Source organism: Psammomys obesus, unplaced genomic scaffold (assembly GCF_907164565.1).
Source record: "Psammomys obesus unplaced genomic scaffold, mPsaObe1.curated_primary_1811, whole genome shotgun sequence".
NCBI lineage: Eukaryota > Metazoa > Chordata > Mammalia > Rodentia > Muridae > Psammomys > Psammomys obesus.
In genome coordinates, this window is record NW_026596046.1 from 1,894,607 (window position 1) to 1,920,979 (window position 26,373).

General features: G+C 41.9%; 1 protein-coding gene across 2 annotated transcripts in view; it reads right to left on the reverse strand.

Annotated features, from left to right (window-relative positions):
* LOC129688454 (neuronal acetylcholine receptor subunit alpha-7) overlaps window positions 1–26,373 on the reverse strand; it is a 125,849-nt gene that overhangs the window by 59,733 nt on the left and 39,743 nt on the right. The window contains exons 3-4 of one of the 2 annotated variants that reach the window (XM_055623291.1): window positions 10,383–10,427; window positions 1,237–1,346 (exon numbers count right to left, since the gene is read on the reverse strand). The exons of the other annotated variant lie outside the window; for it this stretch is intronic. Of the exons in view, the coding sequence (XP_055479266.1) occupies window positions 1,237–1,346; window positions 10,383–10,427 (155 nt within the window). The remainder of the gene's footprint in view (window positions 1–1,236; window positions 1,347–10,382; window positions 10,428–26,373) is intronic. 2 annotated transcript variants of the gene reach the window in all.

The window sequence follows — 26,373 nt, forward strand, 5'->3', positions numbered from 1 at the left end:
AAAGATTCAGAAGCGAAGCCTGGCTATACCTTCAGCCCAGTCATCTGTCCTCCAGAACCATGAACACACATTGTCTGCTGTTTAAGACAGTGACCCATGGTGCTATTTCACAGCAGAACCGGAATATCAGCACAGTCTCCAGGAAATGATGACCCAAAGCTCAGCTGCTTCACCCACTCAGTAAAGGACCACTCATTCCGACTCTGGACATCCCACAAGCTCAGTTATCTGAACTTTCTTTTAGAAGCAAATGAGGAGGATGTTTTCTTTAAGCAGCACATTCAGCAATTCAAGAGAAAGGCAGAAAGCAATTAAGTCCAAATACGGGAAATTGAACTGCCTAGGCTTTTGGAAATAGCAAGTACAAGTAGAACATATCAGCTGCCCTGAGGCTTCTCTGAGGCATTCCTGAGCAGTAGTGGACAGTCACAGTGTTCTAAGTCAGGAACATCTGGGTTTTTCTCTTTACAAAGACACAGATCTTTAGGAACCTTCCCTTCTGCAGGACATCATACTGGCCATCCTGTTTAGAATAGAGATGAACAAAGTTGTCTTACTAGGCTACACAACCATTACAAGGAATTTTACTATTTCTAAAACTTAAACCTGTCTAGAGATTGCTTTTTGGTCATCTGGTCTGCAAATCACATTGTCTTGAATTACAAATAAATCCTTTACTTTTTGCCCCTAAGATAAAAATCATGACTGCCATCAACATTACCTGCCTTTTAGAGATCTTCCTCGGTCTATGCACATGCTTCTGAGAGAAGGATGTTCTGTAGGGACTCAACCAAAACGCAACAGATAGCTAGTGCAAAGTGGGGGTCAAATCAAATGAGAACTTAGGCCTAAACTGTAGTCTCCATTACACATATTCTATACAGCACCTTCTGCTGTAGATTTTAATGGCTGGCATTCAGAGATAGCAAAGGCACTGTTTTAAGAATGCTTTATGTTCCTGTAAGTGGAGAACAATCTCATGTATCTATAGAGCAGTCCCTTGGATAGGGGACCTGTGGCAGCAGGTGGGGCAAAGTGAACTTACATGCAAATACAGCAAATACCAGCAGAGGGACAGGGCAGCCTCCTAGAGACCTGCCCCTTGGAAAGTCTCACAAGGACCAATGGCTCCAAATTAAAGACAACACAGACAGCTTTTCTGCAAAATACTCAAATACGCTTTGTCGCTACATGCACGCAAGTGAAGATCATTTCCCATCTGTCAGACGTGCTTACCTGTTATAGAGGAGAATGTCTGGTTTCCAAATCTGGCCATCCGGGAAACGAACATTCTTTACTCCGGGGTACTCAGACATGTTCCACTGCAAATAGTGATCTGTCCAAGACTGACAAAGAGGGAACATTAGCAGCATTTTCTTCCCTGGTCCTCTATTTCTCGTAAGAAATTATTAGGAAAGTTTAAAGCCAGAAAGAGTTCAGGCATTATTCTATAGCTGAGTTGCTACCTCTAAAGTATAAGGAAACTGAAAATTAAATAATCCCTTCTAAAATGGTCCAGAATAGGATAAAATGCATTTGAGGACATGCTGTCACAATGACCATATTCATATGGAGGTATTAAAGCTAATTCCAACTCGCTCACCACCAGCCCTAGGCTTCTCCACCCTCCATGGACTGGTTACTTCTAGTCAAATGAATAATGAGTCAGCTTTCCAAGTTTTCCTGAAAGGGCATTTTGAAAAGAATAAATCCACTTATTGCAACTGGAATTAAAACTAAAACTACAGAAATGCGAGTCATGTGTTTCCATAAAGCAGACCCTCTCAGAATTTCTGAGGGCACACTTAAATATGATTTCTGATTTTGTCTTACAGACAGTGCTTTTGATACAACAAGCTGACGCCCTAAACCCTGACAGAACACAGATAGAGGGATAAGAACTCAGGGGAACTCATGAGTTTAGCAACTCACAGTCAGGCCCTCTAGAGTGATCTTCACCCCCAGAAAGGCCGACAGTCCTTTTAATAACCAGCTACCTCCAGCCATTCCCAGGGCCAAGACTGCAGAGGTATCACCATGAAGTCCTTCACCTACCAGGAGACAAACAGCTTTGCCCCATTGGATCTCAGGGCTGGTACCAAAAGGACAACCAACTCTAATGTGTCCCTGCTCATATTTATGTGGCAAGATTCAGACTTTCAAAGACATAGGAAGGTTTGGGGTGCTATACCTCCATCTAGAACCAGAATGTTCCTCACAATAAAATGCATTCTCATTTGTGCCCTGAAATTTATCTACATATTTGGGCTAAGAGACACATAAATGCTCTATTTGATTTCTTACCACATGAGTTTGGTCTGAAGTTATACATCAATATTCAAGGAGAAGAAACCAAATTGTCAGAGCTATTGGAATTGGGGTGTACAGATGAGTATTGTGGGTCTACAGCTACCAATTTTGGCAATGAAGATCCAGGGACAGGCCTCAAAGATCTAGCCATTCTTTGAAGGACCTCTAAAAGTCTAGTTCAGAACCAGAGTAATCTAAAGTCAGAGACTAGGGGCTATTCACAACCAGGGACCTCAGCAAACAAGAATGTTAAATTAACTCAGTATGCAGCAGCACCACTGGAACATCAACACCTGCCCTACAGCGTCCACAGTTGATGAGATCTATAAAGAATGGAACACTGAGAAATTCTGGATCATTCAAATGGCTTGCTGAGAGCCCCCGGGGAACCAACCAAAACATGTTTGTAACAGGCTGCTCCATCTGGATGTACTTGGCTCTATTTTCCCTTTCATCTCTCTCCTCTACTTTGGTATCAAAACACTTTCACCTTATTCTTAACCCTGAGATGCTGCTCTGGACTAAGCATGGTGGCCATTATTGCACCCACAGGGGCTAAGGTTCTAAGAACTACCATTGAAGGCATGCTGGCACTATAGCCAAGGACCCATCTCCTAAGCCTGAGGAATGGGAAAGTCAGAGAATGGGATCACTTAGTTGTTTAAACTTAAGACCACCTAGTGGTACCATGTCAGAACTGCTTCAGACCTACCTTCTTTCCCCCATCCCTTGGCTTCTGAGTACATGGCTGTGGGTGCTCCATAGCCTTGTGGCAGGTGACATCACTGCTATTTTGCCTGTTTAACACTGTGTGTGTGCCTTCTAGATCACAAGCTTCTCAGTGTGAAGAAAGGGAGAGGAGAGGAGGCTCTGAAAGCTCCATATTTACAGTGCTCGATGAGTCAAGACTCAACTGTATTACCAGAACTCAAGTTAACTGAACCTCTAAGCTGTCTCACGGCTGGTTCTTCAAAATCGTTCAGGCAAAACAGGAATTTAGAAAACAATGCTTTCACTTTCTAGAACAAAACATGACACAGGGCTACAGTATCTCCAATATTTGAGATACAAACAATGGTGTAAAAAGCATGGGGGATGCAGCAAGAATTGCTAACACAACATGGGAGCCTACTGGAGACTTCCTAGGCAAAAATGTGGAATGAGGTCCTTGCCATTAGATTTTAGAAGGATGGATGTGTACTCTCAAGGGAGTCCAAGAAATGCCCCAAACAATATAAATTATTGATGTTGCTCTTGGTTGCCTCTCAGAGCATGAAGGCAAAATGCATTTCTGAAGATAGCACACACTTTGGTTGGACATAGGACTTAGAGGTATCAAGTTAGAACCAATCTGGAAGCCTCCTCATTGATGACTAGCTCTCATAGTATAAGAAGGTGCTCTCTAAGGAAGAAAAACAATCAACATACCTACCCAGGTGTAAAGCCTGAGAACCACAACAATAACCAGCAAGGCAAGATAGCCTCAATGCTAAAATAGTGGCACTCATACCTTGGGAGTAACCAATAGCTCTATAATTAGACTGAAAACCCATTCAATAGGAGGAAATTCATGGCCAGTACTGGAAACCTAGCCAGCTAACCAATGGCTAGTGAGATCATGAACCCTAAAGAAGAACCTACTACTGCTGTATGTCTAAACTGGTATATTTTCTAATTGCATTCTAAATACTTGCCTTGCACTCACAGATAAGTGTATCTCTCTTCCCTCATGATGGTCAGTGTGACCATCATGGGTATCCAGAACAACACATTTGCAATGCATGTATTCCTTCCCTGAAGCAGACAGAATCCATCACAGAAACCCACAACAACCCAAAATGCAGGAAAAAAAAAAAAAAAAACTGGTGGTGATGTTTCTAACCCCGCCTGATACACCTACAAAACAATCCCTATACCTAAGGCTCAAAGAACATCACTGAAGATGGGGCAGAGATCTTAACATCACTCATTGCAATGCCAAGATGTAGAAAACCCCACAGAGCACCATTTTGCTGCAAGAGAGAAAACTAGTTTTCTCCAGGGACCAGTGGCCTGATAGGTTATCTAATCTCCAGTGATCAGCCTTGAACACATATAGACATATGAGCAACAGTAAATAAGCCCAGTAAATTTCACTTGTGTTCTCTGTTTCTGTCTGTTTCTCTCTCCCACTTTCCCTTCCTCTCTCTTTCTTCTCTGTCTCTGTGTATATGTGTATTTGTAATAATTAAAGCATAAGAAGTCAGTAATTTAAAGAGGAATAGGCAAAGACACAGAGTTGGAGGAAGGAGGGTTGGAAATGATATAAATACACAATACAAATGCAGGAAATTCTCAAAATATATAATTTTTTAGAAAGAAAATAGCGTTTCCTTTCAAAATATATTGCAACAAAATGAGAAACATATTTGGATTTCTTTGTATGGAGTTCCTTAAACTCTTGTAACTTACTGAGTGGCAGGATTATTTTTTGCTAAAATCATCCTCTGGACCACATCTTTGTGCTAATGTAGCAGTCTGGGGGCTGGACCTCCCTACAGTTTCAGGAAGAAAGCTGAATTCCATAAAGACAAAGTACCTCACCAGAGTGGGGATGCTAAAACCCATCTCATTCTCAAGTCCAGATTTGGGAGGTGGGGTTGGATATTGAGGGAGACAACTTCTGGGACAAAGCACAGTGAAGTTTCAGGTGAGTGCACACGTGGGCTGCACAGAAGCGTGGCATGTCGTGAGAAGCAGGGTCACTCCTCACTCAATACCTGCCCTATCACCTTTGCCACACCTGCTTCTGAGCCGCACCCTTTAGGACAAGCCAAGTAAATGTGTACCTGAAAGAGCTGGCCATCTTAGGAAAGCACAGAACCCAAGGCTGTATAACCCTTAGGTTGGAGTCAGTGTGACCATCATGGTATCCAGAACAACACATTTGCAATGCATGTATTTCTGATGTAGGAACAGTCTCATGGGACACAGTCTTTAAGCTTACAGAATCAGATATTAACTCAAGGTAGATATTATCAAAGTCGAATTAAAATTAATATCCAGCTGGGTTAGAGATTTGCTATTGGTGTTAAAAATGAATCACATAATTGGTGTCAGAAAACATCACCCAATTTGCAGAAAAAGTCTCCTGATCAAGTATTTTGACTCAAAGGAAGAATGTGAGTCCCTTCCACTCTTTCCTACTGACATTTTTCTGTCTCTGTGATACCCAGTGTCACCTACCTTGTCCCAGCTGCAGTCCAGCCCCCAGCAGCCTACTCATGGCTAATGTGTAAACACAATGTGTGGTATTTCTGCTCCACAGATAATAAATGCAGAAAATTAAAAAGGAAGCAGTTTAGAACTAATTATGGTTTACAATCTAATATTCTGCGATGTGAGAGCTATTATTACTATAATTAGAATTAGAAGCCCAAAAATAGAGAATAAGTTTAGAAAGATGAAAATTAGAAGGCAGGACAGCTGATATTCTAAAGAAGAGAAAGAGGATTTTAAAAATCAAATGTGTACATATGAAAGGTTCCAGTGCTTCTCTAGAAGCTGAAATGCCCTCTATCATCTATTCCCACGCAGTAGATCAAAGATGTCTAACAGCCTCCCAAAATGATAAAACCTCTGCAGAAGACATCTCCCACCAGCTTCCTCCCAGGAGAGAAAGAGACTCTCGGAGATCAGCAACTCAATATTCTTCAGGCTGTTGGAATAATCTCAATCATGCGAAATGAAAGACAGCTGGGAAAAAGGATAACAAAATCCACAAGGGGTAGGTCAAGGAGAATTTAATTTTTAAAAAACTTTTGTGACTCTGCCATTTTGACTGGATTGAAAAATCTATAATTTGCAGAAAATTGACTTCAGAGCTGAAACACCCTGGAGAAAAGATTATGTGGATTAGATTTCAGAATAGAACTCAGTGAAATGAAGCTGCAGAAACTGAAACCCACTGCTAAAAACCATTCCCTGACAATCCTGCCCTCACGGATGTTCCCCTGGGAGCTCTGGCCCTGCTGTCTTCAATATTGAGCTTCATTCACATCCATGTCCGATACCAAGGCTGGGTTGGGCCAGGCAGATGAGTAGCCAGGGAATGCACAAGTAAGAATCAATGGATCAAATGTCCCAAAGAAGCTCCTATACCTGCCCCTCATGACATGTAAGGCCCAGTGTCCATCCTGTGACCAAGACTTACTCAAAGCAATGTCAGGCTGAGGCAAGAGCACAGAAACATGGGATTTCATACTTGACTGTTTATATTTGTTTCAAACACAATATTCTTGGGAGTCTGCTATGGACAGACAGTGTCATAGCTCTCCACAACCTCCGGTATCACTTTCCAGATCAGTGTCATGACCCAGTCTTTAACAGAACAGTCTACTTAGGAAAAGGCTTACTTGGGTAGGCTGCAACGATGCAGCGACACACAGTAGTGCCAACATGCACGTCTTCCCTTCAGAAGACTTCCATTTTGATAAAGCAGAACTACTGTTCCCACCTGTGGCCTCCTCTGCATCTCCACCCATTCTTACACTATTCCAGAGAAATGTTTGTATTTGCTACGATGACCTTTTTATTTTTGTGATTAACCAAAATATCAGCTGACACAAAACTGAACATATTAATAAGTACAGACTGATAATAAGGTACATGTATATAATGTATAACGATCACATCAGGGTAATTAGCATCCCATCTCCTCAAACATTTATCATCTCCCAGTGCTTAACCTTTCTTTAAATGAGTTAATTGCACAGCCTGATTGTAAAAGGCTGAAAGAGGAAATGTGGCTAATACATTTCTAAGTGCTCTCCCATGGCTATGGTCAATGCCTTCCACAAAGTAGGCACTCCCAGTGGTGAGTTCAATAGGTAAATGGGATTTTAAAAGTGAAACTCTATACATTTCTGCAAATGCAACTCTTAATTAAAACTAAAACTTGCTTCAAAGAATACTAAAGATCTCTAGTGATACCCTTCAGAGAATGGGTGTTTATTCATGGAATGTCTGAACTTAGTCCTGTTATAATTTTTCTGTAAACCATCTCCCTTTAAAAACCACTTGCCAAATCTGAGACATTCCTGTAGAGCAATGAAATTTTGAGGACCAGGGAGGTGGGCACAGGGACAGATATTTGTCTTTCTGTCCACGGCACATGTTTCTATATAGACTGGCATAGTGGGGTACAATAGCAGCACTTGGGATATAAAGCAGGAGAATCACCTCAAGTTCAATGCCATCCTGAGCTACACAGGAAGCACCTAGCTAACCAGTGCTACAGAGAGAGAAAATTAGGAAGAAAAAAAATGAAGGAAGAAAGGAAGGAAGAAAGAAAGGAAGGAGGAAGAAAAGAAAGAGAGAGAAGAAGGGAAGGAGGGAAGAAGGAAGGGAAGAAGGAAAGATCAAAAGCTCTTGTTTTGTTTTGTTTTGTTGTTTTCTTTTTCTCACAGATCTTGGAAAACAGTCATAATCTCCCAGAGTTTCCAGAACTTTAACTTCTAGCATCCCATTGTGAAGAGGGAGTTGGCTTTATTTTGGATCATACTTGTTACTTCTGCCCCCGGTTAACGTAGGGTTTTGGGTTTCTTCATTTCTTCAACAAAAGTTATTCTGTATCTCTTGTACTACCTACTGAAGGTGAGGCAGTGGGCTAGGATCTGGAGGTACAGTGGAGCTTAACCCCAGCACAGATAGCTGTTACTAGACAGAAGGAGAGAAACCTAGAGGCAAGGAGCACATGGACAAGTGGACATTGTATCAGAGGGTGAGAAGTTCCTTGGGAAAAAAAGAGCACTAAAGAGAATAAATTAGGAGCTGGAACATAGCTCAGTGGTAGAGCATTTGTCTAGCATGCTCTTCTGTTCACAGCAGTGAAAAGAGATAGGGGAGACACAACAAACAGAGTAGACTGAATACAGCATGGGAAGGTTGGGAAGAAGCAAGTGAAGAGGTGGTGTTTGGGAAGATAATGAAAGACTGCAAGGGAACCCATTAAGTGGCTTTCTAGGTAGGGGGAGCACTGCCTGCAAAATCCCAAGCCAATCTTGAGCAACATGTGTGGATAACATCAAGACAGCAGGAAGCAGAGCAAGAAATAAGAATGCAGAGGGAATGTAAGAGAGAAGAGATAAGCAGGGAAGAAACCTCACTGTCTTCAGCTCTTGGGTTCTCCAGGGAGACCAGGGCCCTCAGAAGGGGAGGGATCTGAGCCTAGGAGCATTCATTTTCACTTAGGTCACTCTGGCTGCTATGTGAGAACAGATGTGACCAGAGAAACTAAAGGGTGGAACAGGGTGGCTGGCTGTGACTACACTGATGGCAGTAGTGAGAAAGTAGTACCGAGAAAGACAGAATAGGAGGCAGCCATGGGCTGGGGATCAATGATTAGATCTAGACTCTGTTTTGAAAGTTGAGCTACCAGAGTTTGCTAAAGGGCTCAACATAAAAGGCAGGAGCCCTAGGGGCAAGGGGGATGGATGAGATCCCTGATCTTAACAGATAGGCTGCCATTTAGCCAGATTAAGATGACTGTATAAGAGGGCAGAATGGGAGGGGTGGAATGAGTGTCCTGAAGGATGCAGTGGGCCTTCCCAGACATCATACATCTTGGCATAAACAAAGGAGACCAGAAGAATGTAGGCTGCGCTGTTTAAACACCTGCATAGGACTATCTCCAAAGCTCTACACTGTTATTACAGAGAGCTCAGTAAGAGGGCTCTTCTGTAGCTCAGTGCACCTCCAGATTAAACTTTGGTGAGTTATATGCTATTAATAGCATCCTTAAATCAGTTCAGATTTTTTTTTATGTACTATGGCCTAAAGGAATGATGATACATAAATATTTACATTTCAGAGAAATCCAACTAGAATAATTAATGAAGGAGTTTCAAATATAAATTTTTAGAATAGGACACAATCCTATTTTAAAAATGCACTAGAAATTCAAGTGCACAAGTACACACGGTGACACTTGCCTCCACTCACAGAGACTAAATGGTGATGCAGGAGGACTAGAAGTTCAAAGTCAGCCTGATCCACATAAGAAGGCCCTGGGGGAAAAAGGAAAAGAAAAGAAAAGAAAAGAAAAGAAAAGAAAAGAGAAAAAAAGAAAGAAAGAAAGAAACTAAAAGAAGAGGAAGAAGAGAGGAAAAGAAAGAGGGAGGAAAAAGCAAGAAATTATGATACAAGGAGGAAAGGATCCCATGTAAAATATAGAGAGATAAAGGGAGCTGTGCTTATAAGAATTTTATGTGTGCAGAATTACAGTGGCATAAAGACTCCACCCAAAGTACATTCTGACAGTTTTAAACTCACATTCTAATATTTACAATTTGATAGAACTGATATATTTTGCAATTAAATAATACAGATTAGAAATGTACATGTCAAATTATAAATTCAAGGATAAAATATGAATCTTTTTTCCCCCAAATGCTAGCAGCCCAAATGGTTTGGGGTTTAGGGGGCTGGAGATTTTGGAGTGCTTTGCATTGATTTTGCCAGATGAGTGTCTTCAATCTGAAAATCCTAAATCCCAAAACCTCAATATGTGAAACAATCAAAATGTTTTGTGCTTCAGAGCATTTTCTGATTGTGGACTTTGAAATCATGGGTGCTCAACCTCTGTCTCCTCTTAAGAGTCTTAAAAAGTCTCAGTCTAGAGCATGGAGTGTGAACATCATGGCTAAGGATCCCTCAGTCTCCATCAGACATGCAGCTCTGGGCAGCATAGATAACAGGAAAGGGGCTTATAAGCTAGGGAGCTGCAGCACAGGCCATTGATCTCTAGATGTGGCCCAGCATCTGATTATTTCTCTGGCATGGAATGTTTTGAATGCCCTGAAATCATCCAGCAATAAAATACAACAAGTGTAGAGTCCTGTTGGTGTCAGCCTTACATACATCCTTGGTTCCATCCTATCTGACACAACACTCTGCACGCAGTCCTCCAAGCCTCTCAGTTGGCCAGTGTGGGATCAGGGCACCAGCCTCTGCTCTCTTAGGGACTTCTTTCCATGCAGTTTGAGACATGCACAAGGGTCAAGAACAGGCAGGTAAGTTCTATCTGAACTTACCATTTGCAGCCAAATGTTGGTGGTTAAAACTTGGTTCTTCTCATCCTTAAAAAACAAAAAGAAACGGGCAACATAAGTACAGCTTATGTGCTTCACAAAAGCGGCCATGATACAATTATTCATGTATAAATCTGACTTTTAGGATCAGTGTTGTATGCGGAAATTAGAATGCACTAGGCACTTTCAAATCTATGCCAGAAGCATTTCCCCAGAGTTAAGCTTTTCTATTTATTCTGAAGTAATACACATTTATTACAGAGCACCTCCAAAGGACAGCAAAATATAAAGAAGAAAATTAAAATCAGGCCAGCCTACCATCCGAAATGATGACAGCTAAGGCCTTGGCAATTTATCTTTTTATAACCAACCCCCGCCCAACCCTGCCAGGAAGAGGTATGAGTGTATGATGCTCCCAACCCATATTAAGGGTCTGAGTGGGCCACTTAACTGCTTTATCTCTGCATGGGCCTGGGCTTTCCTCTTTGTCTACCCAGCTTACAGACCTCTGACAACTCTAATGTAAATACATGCAAATTGAGTAAACAAAGGATGAAGAAGGTAAGGCAACCTTACAAGTGCGCTCAACACACTCCTAACTTTCTGATTTCAAGTTCATGTCTTCATTTCCAAAATAGACTCCAGCCAGAAACTGAGTCCACATAACACCCAGGTGTTTGGGAGAGTACAACTACCATGGTTTGGTTCAGACACTAGGTATCTCCTAGATTTGGGTCTTAAGTCTTTAAAGTATTTATTTATTCACTTTACATCTGGATCGTAGCCCCCTCCCTCCTCTCCTGCCAGTCCTACCAGCTCTTCCTCTTCCTCCCTCCCACCCTTCCTTATTCCTCAGAAAAGGAGAGTCGAACCCACCCACCGCAGCTCACCAGGTTGAATCTGAACTAAGTGAGTCCAGTTGGCCTGGGGAGGCAGCCCTGCTAGGGGCAATGATCAAAAAGCAAGCAACGGAGTTCATGTCAGAGAGATCCCCAACCCCTCCACTCCCCTCAGTAAGGAACTCACGTGAGCTGCCTGTCTGCTACATCTGTGTATGGGGCATAGGTCCAGTCTATGCATGGTCCTCAGTTAGTGCTTCAGTCTCCACAAGCCTCTCTGGTCCCTAGTAAGTTGGCTTTATTGGTCTTCTTGAGGAGCTCCTGTCACCTCCAGGTCCTTCTATTCTCCCCCCCACTTTTCCACAAGTCTCCCTACACTTCACCCAGTGTTTGGCTGTGAATCTCAGCATCTGTTTCAATCTACTTCTGGGTGGAGCCTCCCAGAGGACAGCTATGCTAGGCTCCTGTCTGTAAGCATAGCAGAGTATCATTAATATCATTAGGGTTGGCTCTTTCCTATGAGGTGGGTCTCAGGTTTTTCCCCCAAACACTGCTCTATCTTTATCTATCCACCTTAAGTCTTAAGTCTCCTCTGAAAGCCCATATGCTAGAGACACCATCTCAACCTTGGCATTACTGGGAGATGGTAGTACAAGATGGGTTCTCGGGTGAAGTGGTGCATGCATTTTCCAGGTACATTAAGATGCCAGCCCCTTCTTCCTCTTCCTTTTCCCTTCCTGGCCGTGAGTGAGGAGTTCTCCTCTGCCACAGGCTTCCACCATGATGTGCTGTCCTGCTACAAGCCAAAAGCAATGACCAACTACTTAAAGACTAGGAACTCAAAAACAGTGAGCCAACCCCTTTTTAAAAATAAGTTGATTATTCAAGGTGTTATTCTAGTAACAGCAAGCTGACAGCATCTAAAGGAGTCTCATCAAACCAGGTCTTTCTAAATGACATGCCACCAGCCCTCTTTTCATCCATCTGTGTCAGCTTAACACAGCTGCAAGTAGGGGGACTAAAAAGTGCATTCGGTAGTTAATGGCTGCTCTTCTGGAAGACTCGGGTTCTATTCCCAGCACCCACACGGCAGCTTACAACAATCTGTAACTCCAGTTCCAGGGGATCCAGGTCCTCTTCTGCCCTTCCTGGTTACTTGGCAAACAAGAAGTATACATACACACATGCAAACAAAATACCCTTAACACAGAAGAAAAAATTTCAATTAAAACTATATAAGAAGACAAGTTATACGGAGAATGTTGTAAGACAGTTTGGAATCCTGAATTCCAACCTAAAGAATTCTGAAAACTAGCAACCAATACCCTCAGGGAAAATAGTCATGAAGACCTGACCAGAAGTGGATACCTTTAATTCTTGTACCCGGAAATGCCTGGTTTTGTTCACTGAGAAACACACACTCAAACCTGATCCTTAACATAAAAGCATAGGACAACTTCCAGGGCGCACTGAGTGGCTAGGAATGCACATGAGAATTGAATACTACCCCTTGTGAAAATCAAAATGTAGCTACTATTAAGGAATTCACAGCAAGAATTTGGTACATAGATGCCCCTGTGTTCAGATGCTCATCTACTAGGTACCTACGAAGGTGTGGTGGGTAAGTCTGAGAAAGACTGGGCTCTCTGTGGATGGACATGGGACAAAGTACCATGGTATCCCATACCAGGACAGAAGCCCAAAAGAAACTTAGTTTGATCAAAGCAAGAGTACATCTACTAAATGTGCCACAGTATTTAGTGGTAAACCATTGCAGGTTAACATGTTCCATGTTCCAAGATGAGCAAATGCTCCCTGGTAGAGCTATATACACTTTAATCGAAGCAATGCTCCCATTCCTGATCAGTTCCCCAACGTTACTGGGAGCACTGCTGAGTTCTCCAGGACGTATATCTGTTTGCCTTAAGTTATTAGGAAGCTGTTGTTACTAATAGACTAAGAGTTCGTTAGAGTTCCATTCAGGTGCCTTTTCTTCTTTTAATTGCATTTGTGCCTTCCTCTCCTGAGAGATACTTCTGTGGTTTGGGATCTCAATTACTACCAATCTAATTAAAAGCCTTTCTTCTTTCTAGAGTCTGGACAGAAACCTCATTAGAGTGACACTGGATTTCCTTGCTGTGTAGCAGCATGGGACCAAAGCACAGTGCTTTAAACTGTAATCAACAAGCAGCAGCCAGCCACCACCCGGCAGCACAGTGATGCAAGCCAGGCTGCAAAGGAATTCCAGGACCAGGCGGATGCTGCCACTCTCCATTTGGATCTCCTCTTCTCCCGTCAGAAATGGTCAGGTGGCAAGGTCTCCCATACCTTCCCACCACAGCATGCAGCCTCCTGCTCATATAGACACGTGTGCACACTCCTACATATACAAGCCGGCAGTTTGCATCCACAGGGGCTTTCTGCCGACAAAGATGTTCAGCGCACAACACAGAGAGCCAACCCACAACTCCACAGTGCATCACACAAAGCTTTTCTACAAGTTGTGGTCCAGCCAAGTTTGCATTCTTTTAGCAAATATTCATGGAGTACTCCCACCAGTCATCACACTGAAGTGAAGCACACAGTGATCAGTTATCATTGCTCCTGAGCTACTCAAACTAAGATAAAGTAGGATTGGGGTATTGTGTAATAATGACACACATGTGCAAATTATAAGACTCACTGAGAGAGAAAAAAAAGAAAACAGGACCCTTTGGAGAAGTCCGTGTCATATTTAATCCAGGGTCATATTCTCTTTAATAGACTAATAACCTTTGCTTTTACATGCTAGAATCTATCAACAATACACTCCTGTTTACCATGTATACCCCAGCCATGACCCTTTGTCCTTTGACCCCAGCTGACAGCCCTGCCTGCCAAGGCGCCATACCCATGACCCTGTGTCCAAGTTCTCCTCACCTGACCATCCATGATGTACAATGTAAGCAGACTTCAGTCTCCTACCAAGTGGGGTTCTGAGTTAATTTCAGTCCCAAACTCAAAAGGATCTTGTGGGAAGGTGGCATAAGTGAGCCTGTAGACATTTCTCTTCCACAAGGCCATGAGTTGCGTACAGTCAAGCCCATCTCCTTTCCCTGAAAAGCTGCTCCAAAAAGAACCAGAGTAGTGTCTTTGCTCCTCTGGCCAGGCCATTGTTCCCTAGTTATACTCACACCCAGCTGATCTACTCAGCTTACTGGCACAGCGTGTGGACAGCAGGCCCAGGCATGCCATCAGTGCTGCATTCACATCCTTGCCTCAAGTCTGTGCATTTCTGTTTGCCAGAAGGAAAGAGGAGACTAGGCTTCTGTGTTTTGAGACTCTGCAGATGGCCCTCCTTGTCCCTTTGGCCTCCGGCAGAAGAATGTTCAGGCAGGGTAATACTCTCGTCGATGCCAATCACAGTGCCAAGATGTACATGGGGATGAGAGCCATTTCCTCATGCCTTCCCTTCCCCATAAGTATCCTCCACGGACACCACAGACCACAACGCCAGCCATCCATGCAGCATGTGAGTTTATTCAAACACCTGTGCATCAGTAGATGCAGCAGCCAATTTACTCCCTTCACAGCCTGGACACCACCCTGGCCACACACTGAGATGCTTCAAAGGAGAACAATACTATTTCCAACCTGGTTAAGGGTGAGTGTATTACTCTGAAACAGCATGCCACAGTACCGCACAAGCAACACAGTCCGGGTCTAGGTCTATTATAACGAACACTATAAACCAGCTGACTGTGGTGACATGTAATTGCAATCCCAGAAATTGGGAGGTGGAGGCAGATGATTTAAGAGTTCAAGATGATAATTAAGTAGCAAGTCTGAGGCTGGCCTGATTTACAAAAGACTCTGTCTCATAAAATAAATAAAGCAATAAAACAAAATTAATTAGTTAAGAAGCACCAACACTGCTAAAAACTGAAATACGGACTTCAAAAACAACATAGGCCATGAGGTCAACAAGCGTCAAGTATTTGTTTCTCAATTTGGAGGTTGGATGCCTGAGGCCAATATGTCAAAGAAGCGGATCTGGTAAGAGCTTCAGATTCGTAGATGGATTGCTCTGAGCTGCCCCCTGGATCTGACTGCCACGAGAGGCTGGGCAACGAGAGAGGCAAAGTCTATCTCAGCTTCCCACCAGTGTACGCTACTCAGGGTTTCCGGGTTCTCTCCAGGGAAATAACAGTGATAGCTCTACAAAGTCCTCCTAAAGCTAGTGAGGATCACTGCCACCTAGTCTGTGAAATGTCACTCAGTGCTGGCAGCTGTCACAGCGTAGCTGTCACCTGATCAAGCCCTCCTGCAAGACATTGGTCACAGGCCAGCATGAGCTAACCAGTAGGCTGACTTGTGCCCTCCCCCATCACTCTGTTTTAATCTGAGCACATCAATAAAGAGCGCCCTTTGATTTATGTGACATATTTTGAAAATCAATGTTTCTAAATTACGGTGCATCTCCTGTGCAGTGTAACTGTTGTGATAGTGCCTACTGTGTCGTCTCACCTTTCCACACCCATCCCTCTTTCGGGAGTAATGGGGAGATGTACTCAACAGTATTTTACAGGACTGAGAAAAGCCACATATCAACCCTGCCTAAATCCTTGTTTGCAGAAAAGATAGAAATTCACATTTGGTGAGCACTCTTATAGTTCATAGCAAACATGACTTATCTATTTCCAACCATGTTTTAACTGCGACAACAAACAATGCTAGTTATTATTTTGAGTGATACATAATGTGTTGGTAGGCTCCCAAATTTCATTTTCTATGTCTGTTTGGTTTGAATGCTTCTTTATGAGCACATACTACCTTATGATCAAGAAAAGGGAATGTGTACATCTGTACACTGTGGAACAAAGTAAGCAAATCTCTGGCCTTGGAACACGTAGTTAAAGGCAGAAGATGACCTGAACACACTGATAATCCCATCACTCTGTAAACTGACACAAAAGGATCAAGAGTTTGAGAAAACCTTGGCTTCTAGATTCAGGACCCTGTTTAAAGAAACATGCAAGCTGGGATCCAACTCTTACATCTCTTTGACCAGATATGTATGTTCTGAACTAAAATGTCTTCCTGACCTTATGTTAGCAGAGTGAACATAATGATTATAAATAACAAAAAATGCTTTCATTTGATACTAGATAACTGTTTCAGAGAGGACCTCAGAGAGCAATCTGAGACACATTTAGAGCAGTGGTTCTCAACTTTCCTAACTCTGCGACCCTTTAATACAGTTCCTCATATTGTGGTGACCCCCTATCATAAAATCAGTTCATTGCTACTTCATAACTGTAATTTTGCTACTGCTATAAATCCTAATGTAAATATCTGATATTCAGGATATCCGAAATGTGACCCCTGTGAGGGTTGTGACCCACAAGTTCAGAACCACTGCTTTAGAGGCCCAATAAGGTTAAAACTCTTGATAACCATGACAGGTTACTTCTCCCCCCCCCCCCCCCCCCCCCCCCCCCTTTTTTTTTTTTTTTGTTTGTGAGCAATGGAAAGAGTTCTATGAGGCTACATGAAATGACAGACAGATTGGTCTAAGGCTGAATGCAAACTCACATTGAGAGTTGCCTACTACACAAACTGCTGAGGAAAGGTTTGCAAAACTATAAAACAACAATCCTTCTCACTCAAAGTACTTTGTTTTGGAAAAGTACAGCAGTTTTTCAGGAAATAATATTTAATCCAATAGGGTTATCATTATAAATGAGCATACTTTACATAACTTTTTGCATGTATTCTCAACCTAGTAAATACTAAAAAGCTATACCATATACATCTAACACATGGGGCTCCTCAAAACCTTTAAGAGAGTAAAGGAGGCCTTAAGCATCAAAAACTGAAGTCCACTGTAGCAGGCCTGGCATTCTCCACATCTCCTGAGTCTCATCCTAAGGGCCAGGACTGGCTCAGTACAGAGGAGGCTCCTTCCTCACTCTCAGTTTGAGACTGTACAAGGTCTGTGTGTCACGGACAGACCTAGGCTATTCCACATACTGCCTGGACTCAGGTGGCCAGAGAACTTTTTCCTGACTGCTTCCTTACTTGCAAACCTAGCAATGACAATGGCAAGAATTCAGTAAGTCACCCAAAGTACCTAAAACAAAAGGGTTCTCCACAGTTCAGTGACAAGAGGGGTGACAGCTAACACAATGGATCAAAAGCTTAGAGAAGTGCTCAAATTGGTAGCATGTCCTCTACTTGCAGCTGCCTATGTGTGGGGTAGTTTTACTCTTGCCAAAGACAAGGCTTAGAAACTAAGTGCCTAGTGGCCACCATTTCATTATCAGAACTCAGACACTCAGTGATGTCAATTTTTTTTCCAATGAGTGTGAAGTGGAATGTCTAAGCCTTGGTTAGTAGCTCTTTATACCCAAGTATCTACCACAGTGGAGAGTTTCATCAAGGGTCTTCTACAGCGGAAACACTACATATGTGTTCAAATTTCCGACACTATGGTTACATCCTGAGAAGAAGTCATTACCCTCCAGTCTTTAACCCAGAACCAAAAGATATGGAAGCTGGAAAGCCAACATAATCCCCACTGAGGCAGACTGCAGCCATTGAGAAGCTATTGCAACAACAGTTCCTTAGTAACTCAGAATTCTTTGATTCTATTTTTAACTACCAGAGAAAATCATGCATCACTCAAGAGTACCGCCTTTTTTGTTTTTTTTTTAGGAGTGATACAGAAGAAAAGGCTTAAGGGATTTTTAGAAAATCAAAGCAGAATAAAAACAAAGATTTTTTTTTTCCTTTCCCTACTGCTCAGTGTTCAATTCCTTGATGACACCATCCCACCTTAGAGGAAGCACAGAACTGCAAACTGGAAACCTGGCCAATCAAGCTGGAAAATTGCAAATACACAAAGGCAGGTGCCTCCTGAGCTTAGGTCCCTGAAGCAGGCAATGATAATCGACTGTCATTTCCCTCCACCCACCCACTTTCCCCGCCCACCTGTCTCACTCACCATACTGAAATGGAACAAGATACACAGTCAAGAAAGTATTCCTAGTGCCCACTTCCCCAAAGACACCGTTCTCAGAAGCCAGTAGAACCCAAGGGTGCATTTCCAATTGCATGCACAGGCTCCTTTCACTCACTAAGAGAAGGTATTTCCTTTCTCCCAGAAGGAATGAAGCTTGGTACTGTTATACCCAGTTCGCGAGCCCCCAAAAGATCTACAGGAATCGACTCCGTTGCAAAACACATGAGGGTCTTTTTTATTGTAAATTACAAGCTGCAGCTTGGGCCAACACAGCCCCACCGCTTCGCGGTGGGAGCTGAGCGCCCATGCCCAGGTTAGTTGGGTGATTTATAGATTCTGGCCCCTCCCAGCATACCCAAGTTAGGGGCAATTCCTGCCTGGCAAGCATCTATAGGTCAAAATGCTACTTTTGAATCGATTGGCTATAGGAAGGTTCCCAGGCCATTAATGACCAGGTGTCCCTCCCTAGGGGAATAGTCCAGTTTCCTAGCAACCGTATCTCTAGTGGGTGGGGAAAGAATGCAGCGAGGTAGCTCTCCCCTCAGGGCATTACTAACTACTTTACCGCACCTACTCTAGGTTTTAACGATAGCTGGCACTTTGGTCTCTCAGCACTGGCATGTAGACTGTGGGAAGTACCTAACAGAAAGAACAGCCTTGGAGCTGACAAAGCTGGGGGCAGTGGGAATAGAAGACTGAAGGGAGAGTAGAAAGAGAAATTCATCTCAGACAGCTCGAAGAGGGAGCAAGGATTTGTCTTCCTCTATGCTTAAACCATCATTCTTTCTCTACAAGCCCTGGGCATCTCTGCACTGTTTACAACAAAGACAGATGTGTAACAAGTGAAAAGCAAAGATCTGCAAGTGAGTCAGACAATCCTTGCACCTGGACCAGAAGCCTTAGGTACAGACTTATGGACAAGCATCAGTATGAGGCAAGCTTTTCCAAAAAGCTCACTGTCCTGTGATCCATCAAAGATCTGACATCTCAGAGGAAGGAATCCTAACAGACAAAAAAAAATAAGTGGGAAAAGAATGAAGTGTGTACATAGACGTTAGGAACAGGATTTATTTATCCATTTATTCAGTGCCTTTCAAACTTTATAACTTTTTACTACGCAGTTGAACCCAGGCCTCCCTCATATTAACAGACCTTTTTAAAATTTTAAAATTTTCTTTTTTATTTATTACAAATTATTCACTTTGTATCCCAGCTGTAGCCCCCCTCTACTGTCCCCTCCCAATCCCACCCTCCCTCCTTCATCCCCTCCCTCATCCCCTCTCAATCCCACCATCCCTTCCTCATCTCCTCCCATGCCCCTCTCCAAGTCCCCTGATAGGGGAGGTTCTCCTCCCCTTCCATCTGACCCTAGCCTATCAGGTCTCATCAGGAGTGGATGCATTGTCTTCCTCTGTGGCCTGGTAAAGCTGCTCCTCCCTATGGGGGAGGTGATCAATGAGCCAGCCCCTGAGTTCATTTAATAGATGTTTTAACAAGGAGTTCTATCACCAGCCCTCTTGCTTAAATTTTATGTTGAGATAAAGTTTCACTAAGCTGGGAGTTGGGCCCTCAATCCTTAGCCTACGCAGGTCTTGAACTTACCATCCTGCCATCTGTTTTCTGCTTGGATCGCAGGGGATACTGTGAGACCAGGATTAAATTTACTTTGAATTGATACATAAAAAATGTTCATACTTATGGGGTGCTCATGATATTTTATTATATTATGTATGTATATATCACATAACATTTAAGTCACATTAAATATAGCCATCACCTCAAAACTTTTATGATTTCTTCTCAGTAAAAACATACAAATTAAAAATTAAACCAAGCAAACACTGTATGATTATGATTGAAGAAGTGAAGAAATAATAGATGACCCATGGAAAGTGAATCATTATATATTATTATATATTATGCATATTATATAATAATTAATTACATATTATTTTATAGTATTACTATAGTTGTGTATTTTATAAAATACAACTGTATATTTACATATGAATATAATTTATATAAATTTATACGTTATTATTTACTATTCATATAACTTTAATATGAAAAGGAAAATAGTCAGCTAAATCTAGTAAAAATGTCTGGAAAATAAACAGTCTATAAAAGGCCCCATGCTTCTCAGTTCTTATTATAAAACTAAATAAGGTCTTGGATTAAATTAAACATGATTTAAAAGTCAAGGTAACAAGATAATGGAAAGAAATGAGAAAGAAATCTGTAGAACTAAATAAATAATCTGAGAGCCTAAATAAGAGTATTACATAGTTAGTAAGAAACAGAAAGGGACAAAACAGACAGCTAAAAATCGAATTACTGGTACGAGGTAATCACAGTTTGTGTGGATAGAAAATGGATATTAAGTCAATTAGGCAAGAAGCCTGAGACAGAAGTAAAACCAAGAAGACACTCTGGGTTGGCTCAGACAGCACTGCACCTGGAAGGGAGCAGAATGTGCCAAGATGGTAAATAGAGCATCTGCTCAGAGTCCAGCAAAACAGCAGGCTCCATAAGCTACATACCAACAGCCCTGCTACACAGGATCTACAAAGGAGATAAAGTCAAGTGACTGCTTGAAAGCAAATCTAAGTTCACCAGAAATTAAAAAAAAAAAAAATCTCAACAACAAACTTAGAATATTAAAGAGAGTTTTACAAGTACATGAACTTGTGAACTGATATACAGTGGGTTGCAGAGGAGCCACAGCCATGAAAAGCTAGGAGGAACTTGGAGGGGCCTATGTGGAAGAAAGAACAAGACTCTTCTACCAAACCTCCACTCCACATGCCTCCTCATGGCACCATGATCTAGAGGAGCCGACTGGAAGAACAAAAACAAAGTTTGTCAATTTCAGCCTGGGCACAAAGCAACAGGATGCACTATCATCCTCCTAAAAATATGGTCCCCTTTCTGTCAACAAGTTCAAAAATTAAACATGCCTTAGTACCTAAAAACTCTACAAGCCACAGAAAAAGCATTCAAGTAGCTCAGGATTCCTAAAGCTATGAAACAGCAACAGAATCATGTCATGTCATGTCATGTCATGTCATGTCATGTCATGTCACTGTGCCACACAGCTGGGCAGGTGGTCCTGTGTGGTATAAGAAAGAAGGCTAAGCAAGCCAGTAAGCAGCACTCCTCCATTGCCTCTGCTTCAGTTCCTTCCAGGAGCCTTGGCCATGACATCCATCAGTGACGGAATATGAGCTGAGTTAAACCCTTTCCTCCCCATGTTGCTTTTGGTCATGTATTAGAAATCCTAATAGATACATGTGACAACAGATTAGGAAAAGCGAAAATGATAATCAGTAATTGGAAGACAATGTGATATACTGACTTGCTAAGAATAATGAGATGGGAAAGATGCTTAACAGACAGCCTGTGCATCCACAAAAAACAAAAACAGGCGGAAGAAAGCTCAAAGAAAAGAAGTAGAGCTGAGAGATTTCCAAAACTGTACAATTAAATCCTCAGATTAAAGGACAATATTCTCAAAAAGGAAATGAATCAATTAAAACCTAATAAAGTACATTTTTTTCCTTTCCCAGCATACAAGTTTAACATCAATCACTCCTACACTAAAAAGAAAAACACCAAACAGACTGAAAATCAATGGCTTTTCTCAAGACACAGGAGGCACTAAGGTTGCAGGGTAAAGTGGGACACAGAAAGCTGCATGTCAACAAATACAAAAGCATAGCCTAGAGTCCTGAACTTGTAGCAATGCTTAAATGGGAATTTGATAATTATGGTAACGTTGAACAAGAGTAAGGCTTCCACTGACCGTGGCCACCCAATGTCCTACACTTTCACTGCTTTTTATCAAGAGGAACCACATCACCACATCATGCTCCCTTGGTAAATGTGCAAGATTCCCTTATGGTCGCGAAAAGCAAACAAAAAGTAACTTTGGGAATAGATGCCCAGAGTTTTCCTACAAGAATAACCTATGTTCCTGACACACCCTTGTCTGCCAATCCTCCTTTCCATAACAATGCAGCAGTTCTGTCTCTGAGAGGGAAGGCTACACACAACTCAGAGAGGAAAGCTCGGGAAAAGACTAACATTTAACCTAGGATACTTACCCTAGCCCCTACAATATCACCATACCCTAGCTACAGCATAAACAGTAACCATGGTAGGTTATAGCAGGGAGAAATTCCAGGTTCTCTTAGGAGGAGTTAAGTATGTGTGTGTGGTGTAACTACTTGGCAGACACCCTGCCTGGCATACACCAAATCCAGGGTTGGAGATCCAGCATGGTATAATCCAGATGTGGCAGCACATGCTTTTGATCCTAAAGCAGTTGAGAGGTAGACACAAGAAAATCAGATAGGAATGGTCACATGCTACACAGTAGAGTCTGAGTTCAAGGCCAGACTGGGCTATCTGAGACTTTGCCAAAAAACAAAGAAACAACAACAACAAAAGGGAGAGGACAGGGATGATAAATAAGATGAGAAAAAGCACATCAACAGGAACACCCGTTTGTTTCATGGAGAAATTCCTACAACCACTTGGAAAGGCAGGTGAGCACTCTCTTAGGAATCCCTCCTAGTGCCCCACCACTTGAAGTCTTAGGCATTTACTCAAAAACATTTACCTACACAAAGACCTGCATACGAACGCCTATGGCAGTTTTATAATTACAAAAATTAGAATGTAACCAAGGAGTCCTGTAACAGACGAATAGATAGGAGCAAACTATGACACACAATGGATTATTTAGGGTTAAAATAAAGGCACCACCAAGCCCTGAAAGATATAGAAGAAATGTAACTCCACTTTGCTAAGGAAAAGAAGCCAGCTGAAAAAGCTACAGTATATGGTTCCAATTATAAGACAGTACAAAACAGGCAAAAGCTGCAGGCTGTAAATAGATGGATGGGTACCAGGTGTGGGAGTAAGGATGAACAGGTAGGATATGGGGAATTCCATATGAAACTGTAATGGGGGGCTGGAAATGGCTTAGCTGGTAAAGGCTTGACTCACAACCAAAACGGAACTGTAATGGTGAGCATAAGACATAAAACATTTGTCAAAACTCACAGATCTTTATAGCATAAAATAACCGCAAATGTATATAGAATATGTTGAAATCACTGAAAAAAATGAGGAGGTCCAGTACAGCGTGCAAAATATGATCAAAGGTTCCACATTTGTATAACAAAGATGGGGGAATTTTGACTCTTAAACTTCAAGGGTCTAAAAAGATTCCAAAAACACTACTGAAGCTATTCCCAGACAAAGGAGATAGTCTGAAAATTATTTCTGAAACTACCATATACTTTTTTGGGGGGGGACATGATATCTTAATGCTGGAGTAAGAAGAAATCAGGACAATCTATGTCGTAATGGATTAGAAAGGGAAACATGAATGTACAATTGGTTTGATCAAGGCACAGATGTTACCTACAGAATCATACAATTATGTGCATATATAAACATATGTGACTTAAACATATAGGTATCTTTTCTCTGTGAGCTTACAAAGTCTAGAAATGAAATCTTAGTAGTACCATATCTCCCAGACTTGATTTTTTTTTTTAATCGTTCTCCGGTAGAAAGATCCAGGGGTCCTTGAGAGAGTTGATTTGAGTAACTGACAGGAATTACCTATGATAAACCTGTAGCATTGTGCAAAGCCAGAAAGAAAGAAAAATCAGCAGAAGCATAAGTGACAGCACAATAACGGCATTGTGTGGAAGGAGCACAGAAGCACCAACACCCAATGGCAGATGCTACAATTTGAATAAAACAAATACTGGATTGCAATCAAGCCTATAAAAGTAGTGTCATTAAGTCTACATTGACTTAAATAAATGATTTAATAAGTGATATGCATGGAATGCAATAGCTAGATCACCTGTGCAGACAAAGTCTAGATAATAACATGGTTACTCTGCCTGTAAGGTGGAGGAATACATCCCTCACTAACTGAGGGTGGTCTTGCATAGTAACTTTTGTCCAAAGAGTATAGTATAGAAAGTGGAGGAAAGAGTAAGTTTTGGAGTGGAGAAAGTGCAATGCTTGCCACATAATCACAGGTATATCAGAAGGTCCTATGGATTGCATGCATCCTTTTGTCTTCTTAGATTTTTTAAAATTATTTTTATATTGTAACCTAATTACATTATTTCTTTCTTCCCTTTCCTCATTTCAAACCCTCCCATATACACGTCCTTGCTTTCTTTCACTTTCATTGTCTTTTTTTCATTATTTAATTTACATAATATATAATATATGCATATATATATATATACATATAAATGTAAATTCCTAAATATATAAATACAATCTGCTCAGTATGTATACTGTTACTTGTAGTACATACATGTTTTCTGGGTTGGCCATTTGGTAATGGATAACCAATTAATGTGTACTTTCCCAAGGAAGACTCTTTCTCCTGCTCCCAGCAGTCCCTAGTTGTCTTTAGTTTTTGTTTAAGGTTGAAGCCTCTTGGGCCTTCCTCCATTCCCCCACCCACAGCACTACACACATTAGCATATCTACTGTTGTCCTTGTTCAGCCCAAGCATATTCCCTAAGGATATGATGATGACACATTTCCTCTGTGGCTTGTCTTATTCAATCAAAGAATTCCAGTCTGACCTTGGTCAAAACTTCCAACAATTCCCAAAGGAAAGACACTGCAAAGTGCCTCCCTAGCACTCCTTAAACATGTCAAGGTCACTGAAAATAAAGCTTGAAACAGCGTAAAAATGAAAAGGAGCTTATAAAGCCCAGATAACAGAATAATGGGGTGCCTGGATAGGTGCATGGAAGAAAAGTGCTTCCAGTTTATTAAATGCAAAAGGAAAAAAAAAAAAAAAACCTAAGAAAACAAAAATACAGTATGGAAATTAGTTTATAATAACCTGTTAATATTCACTAATGATAACACAATATAAGATGATAATGGGAAATACTCAGGGCTACAAGAGGCATCCTCAAAAGCTTTCTATGAATATAATCCTGCCCATATTTAAAGAAAACAAAAACAAACAAACAAACAAACAAACAAAATTAGTGACACTCCCCACCCCCCAGAACTGTTAAGGTGAAGACAGGTAGAAAACTAGGACTTGATGGCTGGAAAGATTATCATACTTGGAGAGTTCCAGACCACTGAGAGAGAGACTCAGCCAGCCCCTCAGTCCTTCCTGCCTCCCTCCTGCATAGCTGCCATGGTGCTATGAGTGAGAATGTTCCTCTTAGGCTCATGCATTTGAACATCTGTTCCCCAGCTGGCAACACTAAAAACCTGGAGCCTTGCTCAAGGAAGCACATCCCTGAGGCAGGAAGCACATCACTGGGTCAGGCTTTAGGTTTCACAGCCTCACCCTACTTGCTCTTCTCTCTCTCTCTCTCTCTCTCTCTCTCTCTCTCTCTCTCTCTCTTTCCTGTGTGTAGATTAAGGATGTGATAAGCCAGCTTCCTGCTTCTGTTGAAAGAATCAGACTAACTTTGTAACCTATGTTTCTTTAATTGCCTTATAACTTATATTTTCAAGTTTTAGGCCCATGTTAATTAAAGCCTCTTAGTGCTTCTCCAGAGAGCCGAGGAATGTAAAAGTTCCTGACATTAGCCATCTGTGAGGGCAGAGATAAGGAAGAGAGCAAGCAGAGATCTCTATTAAATGGAGAGAAAATCACTGGCTGGCGCCTGTGAGATGAGCTTTGTTTGGAAACTGGGCCAAATGGCCCCAATCCTTCTCCTGACCTTTGATCCAAAGCCTGTAACCCCTACTCCTCAGAACAGACACGGGATGAGTTAATCACCCTCCAACCTTTAACTGTGGCTGTATCTCATATGGAAGGAAATTCCAAACTGACTTGAAGATCAGATATTTACGACAGGGCTGACCAGACTTTAAGGGTGCCCAGAATCAACCAATTATTTTAGAAGTTAAATACCTCATCCAATCATGAAATACCAAGAAGGCAACCCCTAGAATTTCCCCACGCCTTGTTTTTTAAAAACCTAAGGTCTTTGTCTCCCTGTGCCACTCCTTGCTGACCAGCAGGGGTGACCCCATTGCGCAATGGTAAAAATACACCTCTTACGATTTTGCAGAGATGGATGACTAGTCTCCTGGGTTCTCTTTATACCTTCTTATATTTAGGCTCTTGCTG